We start from the raw sequence: 14,841 nt of genomic DNA on the forward strand, positions 1-14,841 counted from the left end.
GAAAATTCTAGTCTCATCAACTTTATTAGTTATTACATTTTACTCAATTTCTGAGATCTGGTAGCACAGCAACGTCGCTGCAGAGATGTCAAATGGGTCACATGATCAGACAGGTTGGTGAGATTCAGCCTGTTTTTTTTAGCAACATCTTTACTGTTTTTGTTCACTCTCAGTCCTCTCATGTCATTTTTAGCTGCAGCAGGCAGCTGTTTCAGAGAAGAAGCCCTAAAAACCCACTGTGCACTACCTGTTCAGCAACAAACAGCAGACAAACACAGCTAAAGTCTAGCTGGTGGACACAGTGGAGTATGTTAGCAGCAGAAGAGTGGGATATTTCCCCTTAGTTATTGTTAGAGATGAAAACTAGAGAGAAAAGAGTTTAAGTAAACTAAACACTAACTTAAAGAAATGATAATGTTTCTCTGAAACTGGTGAATGTGTAAATAAGCTTTGGGTTCAACATATCATCTTAAAGATACTATATATATATGAATTCTGCATTAAAACATCTGAAAAAGACGACACCTTTTTTTTCCATTTTGTTGAGATGAGTACATCATCACGAATGTTTCCTAAAATGTTCATACCCAGAAAAGTTTACTCAAGGTAATGGGGTGTTTCATTTGGTTGCCTAAAGCTAATGAGCAATGGCGCAGCCTGGGGGAGAGTCTGTCAGCGAGAATTCGGGTCAACCTCTTGTTGAACTCAGCACTCCAGAGACTCTCTTCTTTTCCCCCCTCCCATCTGTAACATTACATTCATGAAGTGACATACATTTCCCCTCCAGCTCCAGTCCGCAATCGATATTACAGTTCATTATCACCTGACAATCAAGGTCACCTCTACGGATTGTTAATGCAGTGAGGTTGAAATAGGGGAGTGAAGATAAATCCAGTTTTCAATCCAAAAAGTTTGAAGGTATATCGGAAGGTATATATGAGCGCCCGATTAGTAAATGTCTCCAGATCAGAGCAGAATCCAGTCTGTTCATTCCTCCAGAAGGTGTGACTCCTCTAGAGCCGGCCAGCTGTGAGCAGCTGAACAGCATTTCCTGCCCACACAACATGCGCACAACATCTTTGATTTGTTTTGAGAGACCCCTGGTGGCAGAACTAGTACATGGGCTGTTTGTTTTTCTTAAAGGGATATTCCATAATTTAATCCATAGTCTAACACACCTTGACACAGAGTACGACCTCCCCTCGAGAGATAAAGTTTGCGGACTGCTAGTTTACGTAGTTTTAGCATCCTCAGAAACGACCGCACAATATCCAGGGTGTACAATGTAAGGATCCATTTGATGGACATAGATCAATTCTACATAATCATACCTCTGGATTATCAAACCACACATACACCTGGTGCCACACACAGGCATGGAACAGATAGAGTTCATGTCCTAGTATGGAGTGAGTGTGTGAGTGGGTGAAGAGAATCAAACTGGTGAACAGCAGTTACTGTGATTACAGTTGTTTTGTTCTGTTAATGTAATAAATTACTCATTAATAACTTGATTTACATAGCAAAGTATTACTTAAAGGGACATTCCGGTGTAAGTTTAATCCATGTTCTAACACACATTGACACCGAGTACAACCCCCCCTTGAGAGATAAAGTTTGCGTACTGCTAGCTTACGTAGTTTTAGCATCCTCAGAAATGACCGCACAAAAACAATACACTGCAGCAAATGGATCCAAGTATAAATCACCATCAACTTCCACATCAACTTCCACAGCTCAGTGAATATCATTACTGCGGGACTCTACTGCACTCGGTAATTGACTCGCAGGGCTTCCCCACAACAAGGAGGCTTCTTGGGTGGTGAGTTTTGTTCATCTTTTCTGACAAATCCGGCAACAATGTCAAATGTTTGATGCCTTGAAATATGTGCTGGGACCCTGTTTCTAATGTTGCTGAAGTTTGGTAATGTTCTGAGCATTATTTGTGGCTTTTTGATGGCGATTTATACTTGGACCCATTTACTGCCGTGTATTGTTGTTGTGCGGTCGTTTCTGAGGATGCTAAAACTACGTAAACTAGCGGTACGCAAACTTTATCTCTCAAGGGGGGGTTGTACTCTGTGTCAATATGTGTTAGAACATGGATTAAACTTACACCGGAATATCCCTTTGAGTTATACTTTGCTATGTAAATCAAGTTATTAATGAGTAATTTTTTACATTAACAGAACAAAACAACTGTAATCACAGTAACTGCTGTTCACCAGTTTGATTCTCTTCACCCACACACACACTCACTCCATACTAGGACATGAACTCTATCTGTTCCATGCCTGTGTGTGACACCAGGTGTATGTGTGGTTTGATAATCCAGAGGTATGATTATGTAGAATTGATCTATGTCCATCAAATGGATCCTTACATTGTACACCCTGGATATGGGTGGTCAAACACTCCAAACCCATCTGCTGCGTTGTCTCCGGTGCAGGGGTCAAATGTATGTAAACTCAAACAGCGTTTCCACAGTGATAAGATGGGTTTGTCATGAGGCTAATGTGCCCTAAGCCCCTCAAAGGCTTCAGGCAGCAATTCAGAGAGGAAAGGCCTGTGTTTTCCTCACTGGGGCTTACTCACTGGCTCAACAGACAGTGTGTGCACATGATTTGTATGTGTCAAGCATTTGTGGTCCCAGTGCCTCCAGCTAACAGATTAGCCCTTTACAGGCAGGCTCCTGCATGCTTCTCATGTCCAACAAATTAGTTCTTTCAGGCTAGCTCTCAGTGTAACACTTTCTTTCTTTCCACTGTTATTTTCATCACAGATTTGCAGATGTTCCAAACAAAAGCTTACATTTTTAAAAGCTAACAAATTAATTGCTGTTAAAATAGGTTTCTCAAATGGTTATCATTCTGGAGATTCTCATTTATCTTTAATTGGCTAGTAAATTGTTTCACTTCACTTCAGACAAATCAGATAAATGGAAATGATGATTCTAGTCAATATTACCTTATGGAGTTGTAAACACCTTTTGTAAACACAGGAGAGCGTTTTCATAAGTCATATAGGATTTGTATTCTCACAATTTCTGTTATCTGTTCTTTTAACAAGAGTTTGGCAATTCTTTGTTGTGACATCCTCACTTCATTCCTAAAATAAGAAAAAAACCCTTTCTTTTCTGCAGTCTGAGTGAGCATAAAGCAAATCTTTCACTTAAGCTTCCACGTAATTGCACTTTTTACTTCCATGTTCTGTGCTATTTGTCCATTGGCTGAACAAAAAACATTGAAAAATAACCCTTTAAATGGTGACTACGTTACACTACATGGCGACTAAAAGATTCATTTTCAGAATTTCAGAATTAGAATCTAAGACATGAGACAAAATAGTGTAGAAGCTGACATTGCTGCTGGAAAAAATGTTAACCTCTTAAGCATTAGAGAATTTTTTCACCCTTATTTTCTTTAGTATTATATATTTCTTATGGAAACATAATCTGTTTCAGAAGTCAGTGGGCCAGATGACATGGAAGCTATTAATATTCATATAAAATAGAGAAAGCACTAAAATACAATAGAAAGAGCTGTGTCTCATTCGTCCAATTGACTAATACAATCTGCTGCTGGTTTGGAGTCACTGGGTCACATGACATGGATGATATCGAAAAAAAACCCTGCAATTATTTTGTATTTATATATTTATACTAAGTAATTTAATGACGGTCCCTAAATTAATTTCCACCAGTTCAGCGCTCGGCTCGGGGAGGTGAGCTAACCGTCCTCCTGCAGTGAACCTCGCTAAAGTTTCGACTGGACCCGAGTGAGTAGTTGCCGAATATCCAACCTACAACTAACTTCGCCCCGGTTCGATGAGTCGCCTGTTGCAGCCTTTAAATAGGATGACGAGGATTTCAGTCACTTACCTTCAACGATGACTTGTAGAAATTATACAAATAGCAGTAATGACAATAATAATCGATCTAAGGTGTAGTGCTTCCACTGTCTGCAACTTCAATTCGCTATTGATTCCCCGTGATATTAAACCGACAAAAATCAAATCTTTTCTTTCTTTTCTGTTTTTTTTGCGGCGGCGGCGCTGAAAATTCAGCATCATAATGCATGTAGGGGAAACACTGACACATCATAACCTTCGATTGCATGCTCTTTGGTGGAACTCTGCACTGAATGAAGCTCCGTCGTGACAAATGGACTACTTACCTGAAGTATATTACTGGAATGTCATTAACATGTAGGAATGCTCAGTTCTTCTACAACCAAAAGCAGTGCACCAAACTGACTGCTAACTCAGAATAAGCAATTCTTTTGAAAATGTGAAAATATACAGCTTTATTGAGCAGATCAGATGTTTATGAACTCGGTGTGTGTGTGTGTGTGTGTGTGTGTGTGTGTGTGTGTGTGTGTGTGTGTGTCATCTGATGTAGATGGGGCTCTGGCTAAAGTCCAGTGAGTGCAGGGCGGTGGCCAGGGCTGCGTAGAGGTGAGAGCTGCTGAACCTCAGGCAGTACACCGGGCTGCTCGCTGGCTGTGAGCTCAGCTGGAAGAACTGCAAAACAAACATGACATGAAATCACATTACAACAACATTACATTTATTGTCTCACATTTTGATCAGCTCATGAAAATTAATTTAACAGAATCTGAGTTACCGTAACTTAATCACACTGGATTTACCACTGTCAATGTCATTTTGAGGACAGATTGCACACACCTGCAGACATTTGGTTTGCCGTTTGTCCCAGAGTCGTACAACACCATAGTATGAAGAACCGCTGGCTATCATGTGATTTCCATCAGTCTGGATGCAGTACAGAGCGCTGTCGTGAGGCTCTTCCCACTCCATCGCACACTTCCTGTGGAAACAGATGGGAAGGTTTACACACGTGTTGACATGGACAGGAGATGCTTCTTATTTGCAGATTTCCTGGAAATAAAGTTTCAAAATGCATTTGACAAATTAAATCAAATTCAAATAAAGTCATAATATTTGATATTTTAAATCATGAAAGTGACTTGATTCCAACCCATAAGAAATGCCTCAAATCTGAATCTGAGTGTTTGGGGTGAAATAGTGCAATTTCCAAAAATGTATACATTAAAAAAGTTGAGCCTGTCCTCATCAGAGAAACAACAATATAGGTTGAAAATTAAAGCAGCTCATTTTGACCCATATTTATGTTTTTTTGGTAACAAATAGTGATGTATCCGGGATGGTGGAAGATGGACAGGACTTGGTGTCAGACCAAAAGTCAACGGTTATTTGACCTGAAGAACATAGTGAATTAATGTCAACAACATAATATAATGTAAATTACTTTGGTTTAATAACACAGTGATTCGAAACAAAACCATGGTATTTTATTGAATGACGTTAAACGTAACCAAATAGTTTTGTTGCCAAATATTACAAACCTCCAGGTAAGGTATGCATCTCTGTAACAGCCATGTTGTTATGGGAGCGGTGATAAATGTCGTTTTGGGAACTTTGAGGTCTTCCTCATTGACCTATTCATTTTTTAGGTATTAAGATGTGCTGAAATCCAAAATCAGTGAAAAAGTAAAACTAACAGAAAGTACTGAAAAATAAAAGTTGAACCGCGACAGTACAGGTGAGATTACATCTCTGTGTGAATGTTGCGAAGCATATGGATACAAAGCTGAAACTTAATCTTTTGTTAACAGGAACACCTAAACTGTAGTTACCAAGGAGCTAAGTGTGTGTGTTTGTTTGTGTGTGTGTGAGCATGTGTGCGTGTGTGCGTGCGCGAAGGCAGCAGACTGTGTGAACAGCGGCGTTTCAGTGGTTAGGAGACGGGAAGTATTTTGGGGATAAGTATTTTCTGCCAATAGACATAGATCCTCCAATAGTGCAGCCTCATCAATAAGTAATAAAGAGACACCAGGGGCAGACAGTGGGGCAGCAGAGATGTCTGTAGGTCTTTCTTTCTCTCTTCTCTAACACACACACATATACACACATACATATGCACGCATGCACACTCTAATTCTTGCAAACCTTTATTGGGGAGGTCATTCATTGACATTGCGCCCTGATAGTGACAAACACAAACGTCAATTTTGCACAGACACACACGCACGCACATTCCTGATTGTATGAGTCACCCAAAATGATTGAGACAGTCATTGTGCAGTAGCAGTGTGCTCAGGTTTAGACAGGGCAACTACTTGGTTAGGTTTAGGAAAAATAATGATTATGGTTAAAATCACTACATTACTTCTGTAACTTCCATTACTAATGTACCTACATTACATCTGTAAATTATGTTATCCTATATGGCCTTTTCACTCTTTATACTTCCCCTCATTCCCTAGTTTGCAGCTGCAACAATTAGTATGGCTGCCGGAGGAAGAAAATATCTTGCTGCGATGACTGTGATTGGTCTGCTGGGAGGCTTCACATTTTCCGGCTTCTCTTCTGGTGCTTAGTCACGGATTTTGACCTATTGTTATTGTGACCCAGTAAACACCACAGCACTCTTCATCTGTTGAGGTCCTTCCTGAATTGCTGGGAGAGAGGTGGGCAGTAGAGTAGATGCTGACTGGGAGCAGACAACCTATGAGTCGGGGGCTGCAGTGTCAAATTCACAAAAAAAAAACCAGATTATGTCTGTTGGCCCTGTCCACATCTGCAGCTCCTCTGTTGCCAGTCGATCTAAAACCAGTGATGTTCCTCAAGCTTCTCCAGAGCTCTCGTGTTATTCTGCTAAAGTTTCCAGTATAGCTTCCTCCTGTACCAGCTCTAAAAAAATATATTTTTAGCATTCAGGATGGTCTTAATGTCTTTTGTTACCTATGGCTTGTTATTTAAATAGGTGTATAGTTTTAGCTGGGATAATGCAGTCAAAACAGATGTTTTATAAAACTTTGCGGAGCATCCACACTGAATGTTTGCGTACGTACAAAAGAATGTACGCCAAAAAAATTCAGACCTATAAAAACTGGCGTATGCCCAACAATGCGCAATTTGCTTTTATAAATCCCAAATCAACTTGGAAATCTGCACACATGCATCAGCCACTTATCTATTTCTACAACAGATACATCAGTTAGTTAACATGGTTGAGGTAAAAAGGAGTCAGTATGTTTACGTTTAATATCGGGACAGGCATGTAAGAAATTTTTTCCGAAATCCTTTCACCTGACACATTCTACATTTTAACAGCTCTTGTGCTCCACAGCTGACCGACTCTTATTTTCGGGTCATTATATTCCAGTTTAAACATACTAACCCTAACACCCATGAATATTATATTCAATTTCTGCCAAATCTGCTCTGCTAGATGCCACTACATATTACACACTGTACCTTTAATTGTCACATAAAAAAAAAAGCGTGACAGAAATACTGTTTATAGTATAACTGTCCCTTTAATATATCCAATTAGATCAGACCAATTTTGCAAATATGGGTTAGGGTTAGGGTTATCTATTGCAATTAATATTGTTGATTTTCTTTAGTATGACTGAATATACACTATCATGTATTCAGTTTGCACTGTTTTTCAAGGACAGCCATTCATGTCTGGTTAGTTTATCTACATAACAGTTTTTTCAGTTGAATTTTCAAAAATCAACTGTCACAACTGAGAATACATTGATATCACAATATAAAATGACATGTGGTAATAGATATTTTTATCTGACCATCGTTCCTATGGAAGAGATGAAGGATTAAAATTCACAATCGGACTGTAAACAATACGCATTTGTTTTCTGTTCATCACAGTTCATTTCTCTTTGGTGCTGAGACCTAACTTCCAGACAACACTCTGGATGACTCTTGGAGCCATTTGATGCTGGTGAGATTTGATCATATGAATTATTGATATCTAAAGAGGGACCCCCTCTGCCAGCGTTCACCCCAACCAAGCCCCTTTCAAAGTCCCCAGAGTGATCTGACAATCAGATCTGATTTGTCATACTTGACTGGTCCTCCAGAAATAAAGCGTGAACTCCAAAATAAATGCTGCCCTTTTTAACCATGTCATGGACCCTGCTGGCTTATACTGAAGCTGCATTAATATGGAAGCCACAGTGGGCTGAGGGATAGTGACATGTGCTCATACTGCCGAAAATAAAACAGAAGGCCTGGAATGATTTTTACACAGAGATCTCAATGTTATTTCTATATCACAATGATAAGATCAAGTGTTTGAAGTTAAGGTTAACTTGTATAGTGGTCAAAGGCCATGCTGTAGACATCATTTTAGATAGACTGCTTTTGCTTTGTAATGCTTTATCTGTTGTGATGATGTTGTGATTTAGACATGTTGATGAAGGTTATCGAAGTTTAATTTTCTTGAAGACCTTTCACCTCTCTCTCTGCACTCTGTGTGGCAAAGCCCTTAAAAAATTGATGAAAACGTGTGAGATGGGTGGAAGGAATGCAGTCCGTTCAGTTGTCTTTTCGCTTATCCGTGAGGGCTTACTGGGGCCAAATCCAGTTCACTCAGTGGGCGTAGGCCAGGGTACACCCTGGACAGGTCGCCAGCTCAATGCAGGACCCTTACTGATGGCAGTGGCTGCCACACAAGGTGCCAACTGCACATCAGGAGCAACTTTGGGGTTCAGTATCTTGCTCAAAGATACTTCGACATGTAGCTCAGTCCCGCCCCAGGGGAGCCGGGATTCGAACTAGCTACCTTCGGATCACCAGTCCACCAGCTCTACCCACTGAATGCAGTCGATGAGGTGTAATCGGATCGTGGTAATATCAAGAACAAGCAAACATGGGAATATTGGGGAAACAGATGAGGAGGATACCAGAAGCTAACTCACAAAAACGGGACCAGCAGAATCTCGAAACGCAGCAAATGACTCGACAATGACTTGAATAAAAGACTGGAGGCAAAGGGCTACTGAGGGAGATACAGTACAGGTAGAATAAAGCAGAGAGCACGGGGAGAAACCAGGTAACAGGGCTGGGCTAATCAACTGAGACGATAGAATCATGACAGATAATATGGGGAAGACAAGAGCAAAGCAAGGCTGCTTATGTGGACCGAACACGCAAGTGAGCATCAGCAGCGCAGCCACCATGCACCACACAAGCATCCAGTGTGGCTAGCCAGTTATCCCGCAGCTGCTTTGTGTGCTTAAACTGCAATCCCAAACAACACCTCATAGTCATTGTGAGAACAAGAAAAAGAAATATTTTAAAACATTTAAACCTGCTTACAGTGTTGTATGAATGGATCCTCCCAAAATGTTCTTTACTCAAATCAATGCATGCCTTTGCTCTCCTTATCACTGACACTACTATGACAAGCTATTTCTTGGATAGTAAGCTGTTGGAAGTTGGAAGCTAGCTGTAAAATGAACCTCTTCAGCCTGGCTGAGAGCAGCTTTCTGAGCTGACTGAAAACATTTCACCATCACATTATTATTTGGCTCTTGCTAGCAGCCTCTTTTTCTTTTCCTTTCTTTTCTGGCATTTCAATTTATTTGCAGGATCTGGCATAAAACAGAAATTCACTGCATAAGCTATTAGTTAGTTAATATCACTGAATATCGAGCAAAGGAGCATTTAAAAAAAATAAAGAAGTTATTTGTCATTCCTTTTTCTGAAGGAGATTTTTTTGTTGTATAAAACAGGCTGCATTTTAGTAAAGCAACAATAAATACAACTCTTTAATTTTGTTGTTTTAATACGTTTTTTGGTTCATAATAAAATCTGAAAATCATTACTGTCATTAGGATCTACATAATCATTATTAGCCTCCATGGGCCGCCATAGCTGCTGCTCCCCAGAAAGATTTCCTCTTTTTCTTCCCCAAAAAATCCCACATCTTTTTCTGTTAAATTCGTTCATTTTGTTGGCTAAAAGAAGTTTAATCTCACATACTGAATACAAAATATTGTATTCAACCATAAATTAATACATTAAAAACATCATGTCTAAGTTTGGAATGTAAGGAACATAAACTCCCAGAAGACATAGAAAAAAGACAAATATGTAATGGTACATTGCATTCTGGGTATTGGTGTCCATAATTTAAGATACACCTAATTTGAGTTACATTTATTTTGCTTACAACAGCCATGAACACACTGTGGCAACAAACAGAAATCAACAGGATAAAACACATCATTGGAATTGGACAAAGATCAAGTGCAAGATTCCTTAGAAGAGATAATAATATCATAAGAGAAGCTGGGCAAGAATGTGCTACTTCAATAAAGTTAAGGTAATTGACAGACCTTGCAAAGTGGTCAGGCAATCTCAACAAACTACTCCACACAGCACTTTCAGATGTGTGAAAGTGGGCTCTGTTTGGAAGGACAACCTAAATTGCACACAGTAGCCATCTCAAAGCCTTGGTTGTTTTAATTGTTAACCAATCATTTATCTGCAAGTGTACAGATCAGATTCTTACTGTCTTCATGCATCTTTGGATGCTTGTTTTCTCCTGCTCAGTCCACATAAATAATCTTGAAGAAGATTATCTTGAGAAGCTGAAAAATTGCACTCATTCAGTATTGAGAACCAATATGTCTCTTAATAATACAGCCGTCACCATTACACCAGGTTTTTAAGTTGGATAAGATACAACTGTAACATTTACCTCCGCAATTACTGTTACTTGGCCCTACTGTAGCTTCCTTGTTCTAAAATACCATAATGCATTGTGTCACAATCCTGTTGCTTTCTCTACAGAGGAGGTTGTTCTAAATGGTATATTGTGATTAAGATCCAAGCACTATACAGTAGATGCACAATAGGTGTCCCTATTTAACAGATCCCATATTCACTGACATACACTACAGCGAGGAATACATGAGGACCATTGGTTTAAAAAGAGGTTTACTGCATATTCTCAGGATGTAATGTGATTTGTTGGTGTCAAGACATACCTTGGGCTAAGTCGGAGGTCCCACAGTCGGATGAATGTATCATAGCCGCAGGTGAAGAGCTGGAATGGAGACTCAAACACCATATCCAACACACCAGCACCACGACGAAACTGTGAGCCCAGAATGCACACACACTCCAATCTGGTTGAGGACAGGGATAGAAGAGGATGAAATGAAAAGATATATACAGTTGCAAACAGAATTACTCAACCCCCATTGCATTTTAGGTTCATTGGCAAAATGTAATCATTTTCAGGTGTTTGCAATAAACAAATGACACAGGAAAAGTTTAAAAAATTAAATAAAACTAATAGTGCAAGGATTTTTATCCAAATTCAACACTAAATCCTACTTTCAATGACTACTGCAGTCTCACAAATATTCAAGCCCCTGAATATAATTCCTCACAAGAGCACACAAGTGCAAATCAGGTGTGGTCTCAAGCAAACAAACAAACAAGGAAAAGGATACAAAACGACAGCAAAGACTACTATTTGTTTATTGCAAACAGCTGTTAGTTTGTACATTTCGCCAATAAATTCACATAAAATCACACCAGTTTTTAGTGTCTTTATTACAACATTTCAAGACACATTTTCCAACTTCAAAGAAAATGTGGTTTTTTGGACTCGGGGTGTTGTCTATCATTAACCCTCGATGAGTGAACATTATGTGCCCTGAATGTGGGACACACATTAGTTGTGTGTATGCACACGTGGTAAATCAACTTTGTGTTTCTTGGCTGATGTGATTTTACCTGTGTGTGTGTGTGTGCATGTGTGTGTGTCAGTGTGTGTGCATGTCAAACTCCATGTAGCACCATGCTCTTGTGATCACAGTGCTGTCCCGCTTGCTCCTCGCCTCTTGATTATTGAAGAATAACTTGCAGTCAGCAGGGCGGATTATTGCAGAATAACTGTCTCTTTGTTGCCATTTAATACCCTCCATAACCGTGACTGTGTGCAACTCTTGAATGTTTGATACCTGCCCCATAGCAACCATTTAAGGGAGGCCGCTGGCCTTGGCGACCAAGCAGCCCTGTGCTTCGACTCGTGCCCCCCTCCCTCGCCCTGGAGCTCAGTCTGCAGGCTCGGTTTGGTAATCCCCCAGCCTTACCCCAGGGGGCCTTCTTATTGGACCAGGGCTTTCCCCACAGGTTGCCTTATTGGGTGAGAGCTTTCTCATTGCCAGAGTCTCATGACTAAGTCTGAGCCAATGGGGAGTCTGTGATGAGGCTGAGTTTGTGTCTGTGTGGGGTAGTGACCCCTCGTTTCCCCCTCACCACTAAAACCAAGTAGCTTAGCACATGCCACACAAAAAGAAACTCATTCAAGCTGACGGGGTATGAGTCTGTTCATTCATAACAAAATAATGTCTCCATCTCAGTACTAACTCTAACTAAAAAGAGATCATCAATTCATAACTCTGCCAGTTTCAAAGGAGATAGTACAGTAGTATAATATCATGCTGATCTGAGATAACAATAAAACAAAAGGAAAATAAAAACTAGGTTTCCATTGACTTAATCTGACATCTGTACATGGATCTTAAAGTCAGTAATAGGACCATATTGAGCTGGTACACGGTGCAAAACAGCAGGGATACTCAAATTGGTAGGTCACTGGCAGCATGTGATTACAAGATGTAGGCATAAGCATGTAATCTGTCAAAATGACTGTGTCTGTTAGTGAGTACAATGTTCTGACCATCTTTTCTATGGCTTGTCTGGGTCCATAATGTGGAATAACTGAGTCTGGCTTCAAGTATGCCTGACTATAAAGTAAGGCATGGCTCTAAAACATAGCTGACTCGCTGAGTCATAATAATCTTGTGTCAGATACGTCATCACTAAAATTAGTGGACATTTAGTAATGTGTGGCATGTGGAACATGTTATATGTAGTTTATAAGTAAAAATAAATCTTTGTTATGTATGTTGAAAAATGCATACATTTAATTGGGACTCATTTGCCCTTAGAAACACTGCACTGATATCAATATGTCTAATATTTCAATCTCTACCAGTTTGATGTCTCAGAAGCTAACTAGTCAGCTTGCTAATGCTACGTTGTTATTGCAGATATTCCACATTTTGGTCATTAGATAAATGACAAAATTTCATCGTGTTAATATCAGGATTGTCACAGTAATGCAAGAGAAATCACCACAGCTAAAGACTACAAATGGGAAATGTCTGGTCCTGTCTGCTCACGTCATCACAATCTACAACAACTGATGATGTATGAGGGTCTTAAAGGGTTGTGTCATTTCGGGAGGGGCGGAGGAGTTACCCATCGTAACTCTGTTTTGAGGTAGCCCTCAAGAATGAGGAGTAGTGGTAAATATAGAAAATGAGATTGAGCCTTAAAATTACTCATTCGAGAAACATATTAGGGACAATTCGACATTGCCTTTACATTGTTTGAGACATGTCCCAGCTGTCCATATGCAAATTGATAGCTATGATTGTAAGCCAGAACCAGTCTTGAGTCTTGGTGGGGGGTATGAAAATATTAAACTTATTGACTCTGGGGGGCACAGGCTTTGGGATTGTTATGAGGGGCTACTGGCTGTGTGACACACAAGGTCTAAGTCCTGTCTGGTGTCACTGCAGGGGTTAGGTTGGCTTAACAGGACCACACACACACACACACACACACACACACACACACACACACACACACACACACACACACACACACACACACACTGCAAGTTGTGAAAGGAATCATTAATTAATGACATTGTTGGAAAAAGTAGTGTGTGTGTGTGTGTGTGTGTGTGTGTGTGTGTGTGTGTGTGTGTGTGTGTTTGTGACAGAGATGGTTGGAGGCTCTTGTCTGAGCCTTAAAAAAAGAGCCTGAGGATGCACTGGGAACACGCTGTCTTGTCAAAAGCCATCAGACAGGTAGAGAAAAGAAGCCCTGCTGAGGTTTTTACTAAACCTAAAACAAACAGAGGGGAGCCATGCAACCTGCTGCACGATCACCCAGTTTACCCTGCACCCTACCCTGAAGGTGAGAGACAGTGGAGAGGAGGGGTGGAGGGTGCTGACTGCTGGGAACCATCAAAAATACCACTGCCATTTGATTCTAAAAAAAAGGAGGGCTCCCTTCCTAAAGGAACAGAGGGGAATCTTTGGAGTTGGGAGTGATGGTTAGGTCCCATCTCTTTGATGCTTTTTTCCCCGTTTAGCCATGAGCGAAGACACTGTGAAAACTTTGGGTGCTGCTCCAATGGTGCCACTTGTGCTGGATCCCCCACTATATGGCTGATCATAAGATCTCTTTGTACAGCCGAGATGAACAAAAAAAGACAGAAATAATTGCAATGGAGGGAAAAAGAGAACATGTTCAATGTAATTAAAATCAAAGCCACAAGAGCTCCATGGGAGCCTGCGCTTCAGTGGGAGCCCCGTCCTTTTTAAGTATTACCATGCACATTTTACAACCTGCAGTTTGCATATTGGTGCCAACCAGAAGAAAATTAAGGTACAAGAGCAAAACAGTCATGAAAAGCCTCAAATAGCACTGAATATTCAAGAAAAATATGTAATTGAATTTTTCCTGAACAATATTGTGACTGTGATACAAATTGAAAAAAAAATTAACAGTTAAATGTAGGCAAAGTTGACATAGTGGTGTGCACTGACCAACGTCTTTTTTCCACATAAGCTTACATTGTTCAAGGGTTTGTCATAAAACGGTGGATAAATGTTTTTGAGCATCACAAGCCATACAAAATGAAGGAATTTGATCCATTCAATCAGATAACATTTATAAAGTCTAGGACAGTGATTACATAATTTAATTCAGGAAGGATATTGTAGACGAAATTGCCCCTTTCAAAATAAAATGAGATCCTCTCCCCTTGCTTAGTGACCACACAGGGGATTTAAAGAGGCAGTGTAGGAGAGATGAAAAAAACAAACAAAACAAAGGTATGCAAGGTTTCTCTTCATGTTTGCCTATCAAAATGCAGTTGAAGAACCA

General features: G+C 40.1%; 1 protein-coding gene across 1 annotated transcript in view; it reads right to left on the reverse strand.

Annotated features, from left to right (window-relative positions):
• Positions 1-4,278: 4,278 nt before the first annotated feature.
• Positions 4,279-14,841, reverse strand: part of fbxw4 (F-box and WD repeat domain containing 4) — a 52,115-nt gene continuing 41,552 nt past the window's right edge. The window contains exons 7-9 of the mRNA XM_037123678.1: positions 10,851-10,991; positions 4,687-4,828; positions 4,279-4,521 (exon numbers count right to left, since the gene is read on the reverse strand). Coding sequence (XP_036979573.1) covers positions 4,387-4,521; positions 4,687-4,828; positions 10,851-10,991 — 418 coding nt within the window. The 3' untranslated portion in view covers positions 4,279-4,386. The remainder of the gene's footprint in view (positions 4,522-4,686; positions 4,829-10,850; positions 10,992-14,841) is intronic.

Source organism: Acanthopagrus latus, chromosome 15, assembly GCF_904848185.1.
Source record: "Acanthopagrus latus isolate v.2019 chromosome 15, fAcaLat1.1, whole genome shotgun sequence".
Classification (NCBI taxonomy): Eukaryota; Metazoa; Chordata; class Actinopteri; order Spariformes; family Sparidae; genus Acanthopagrus; species Acanthopagrus latus.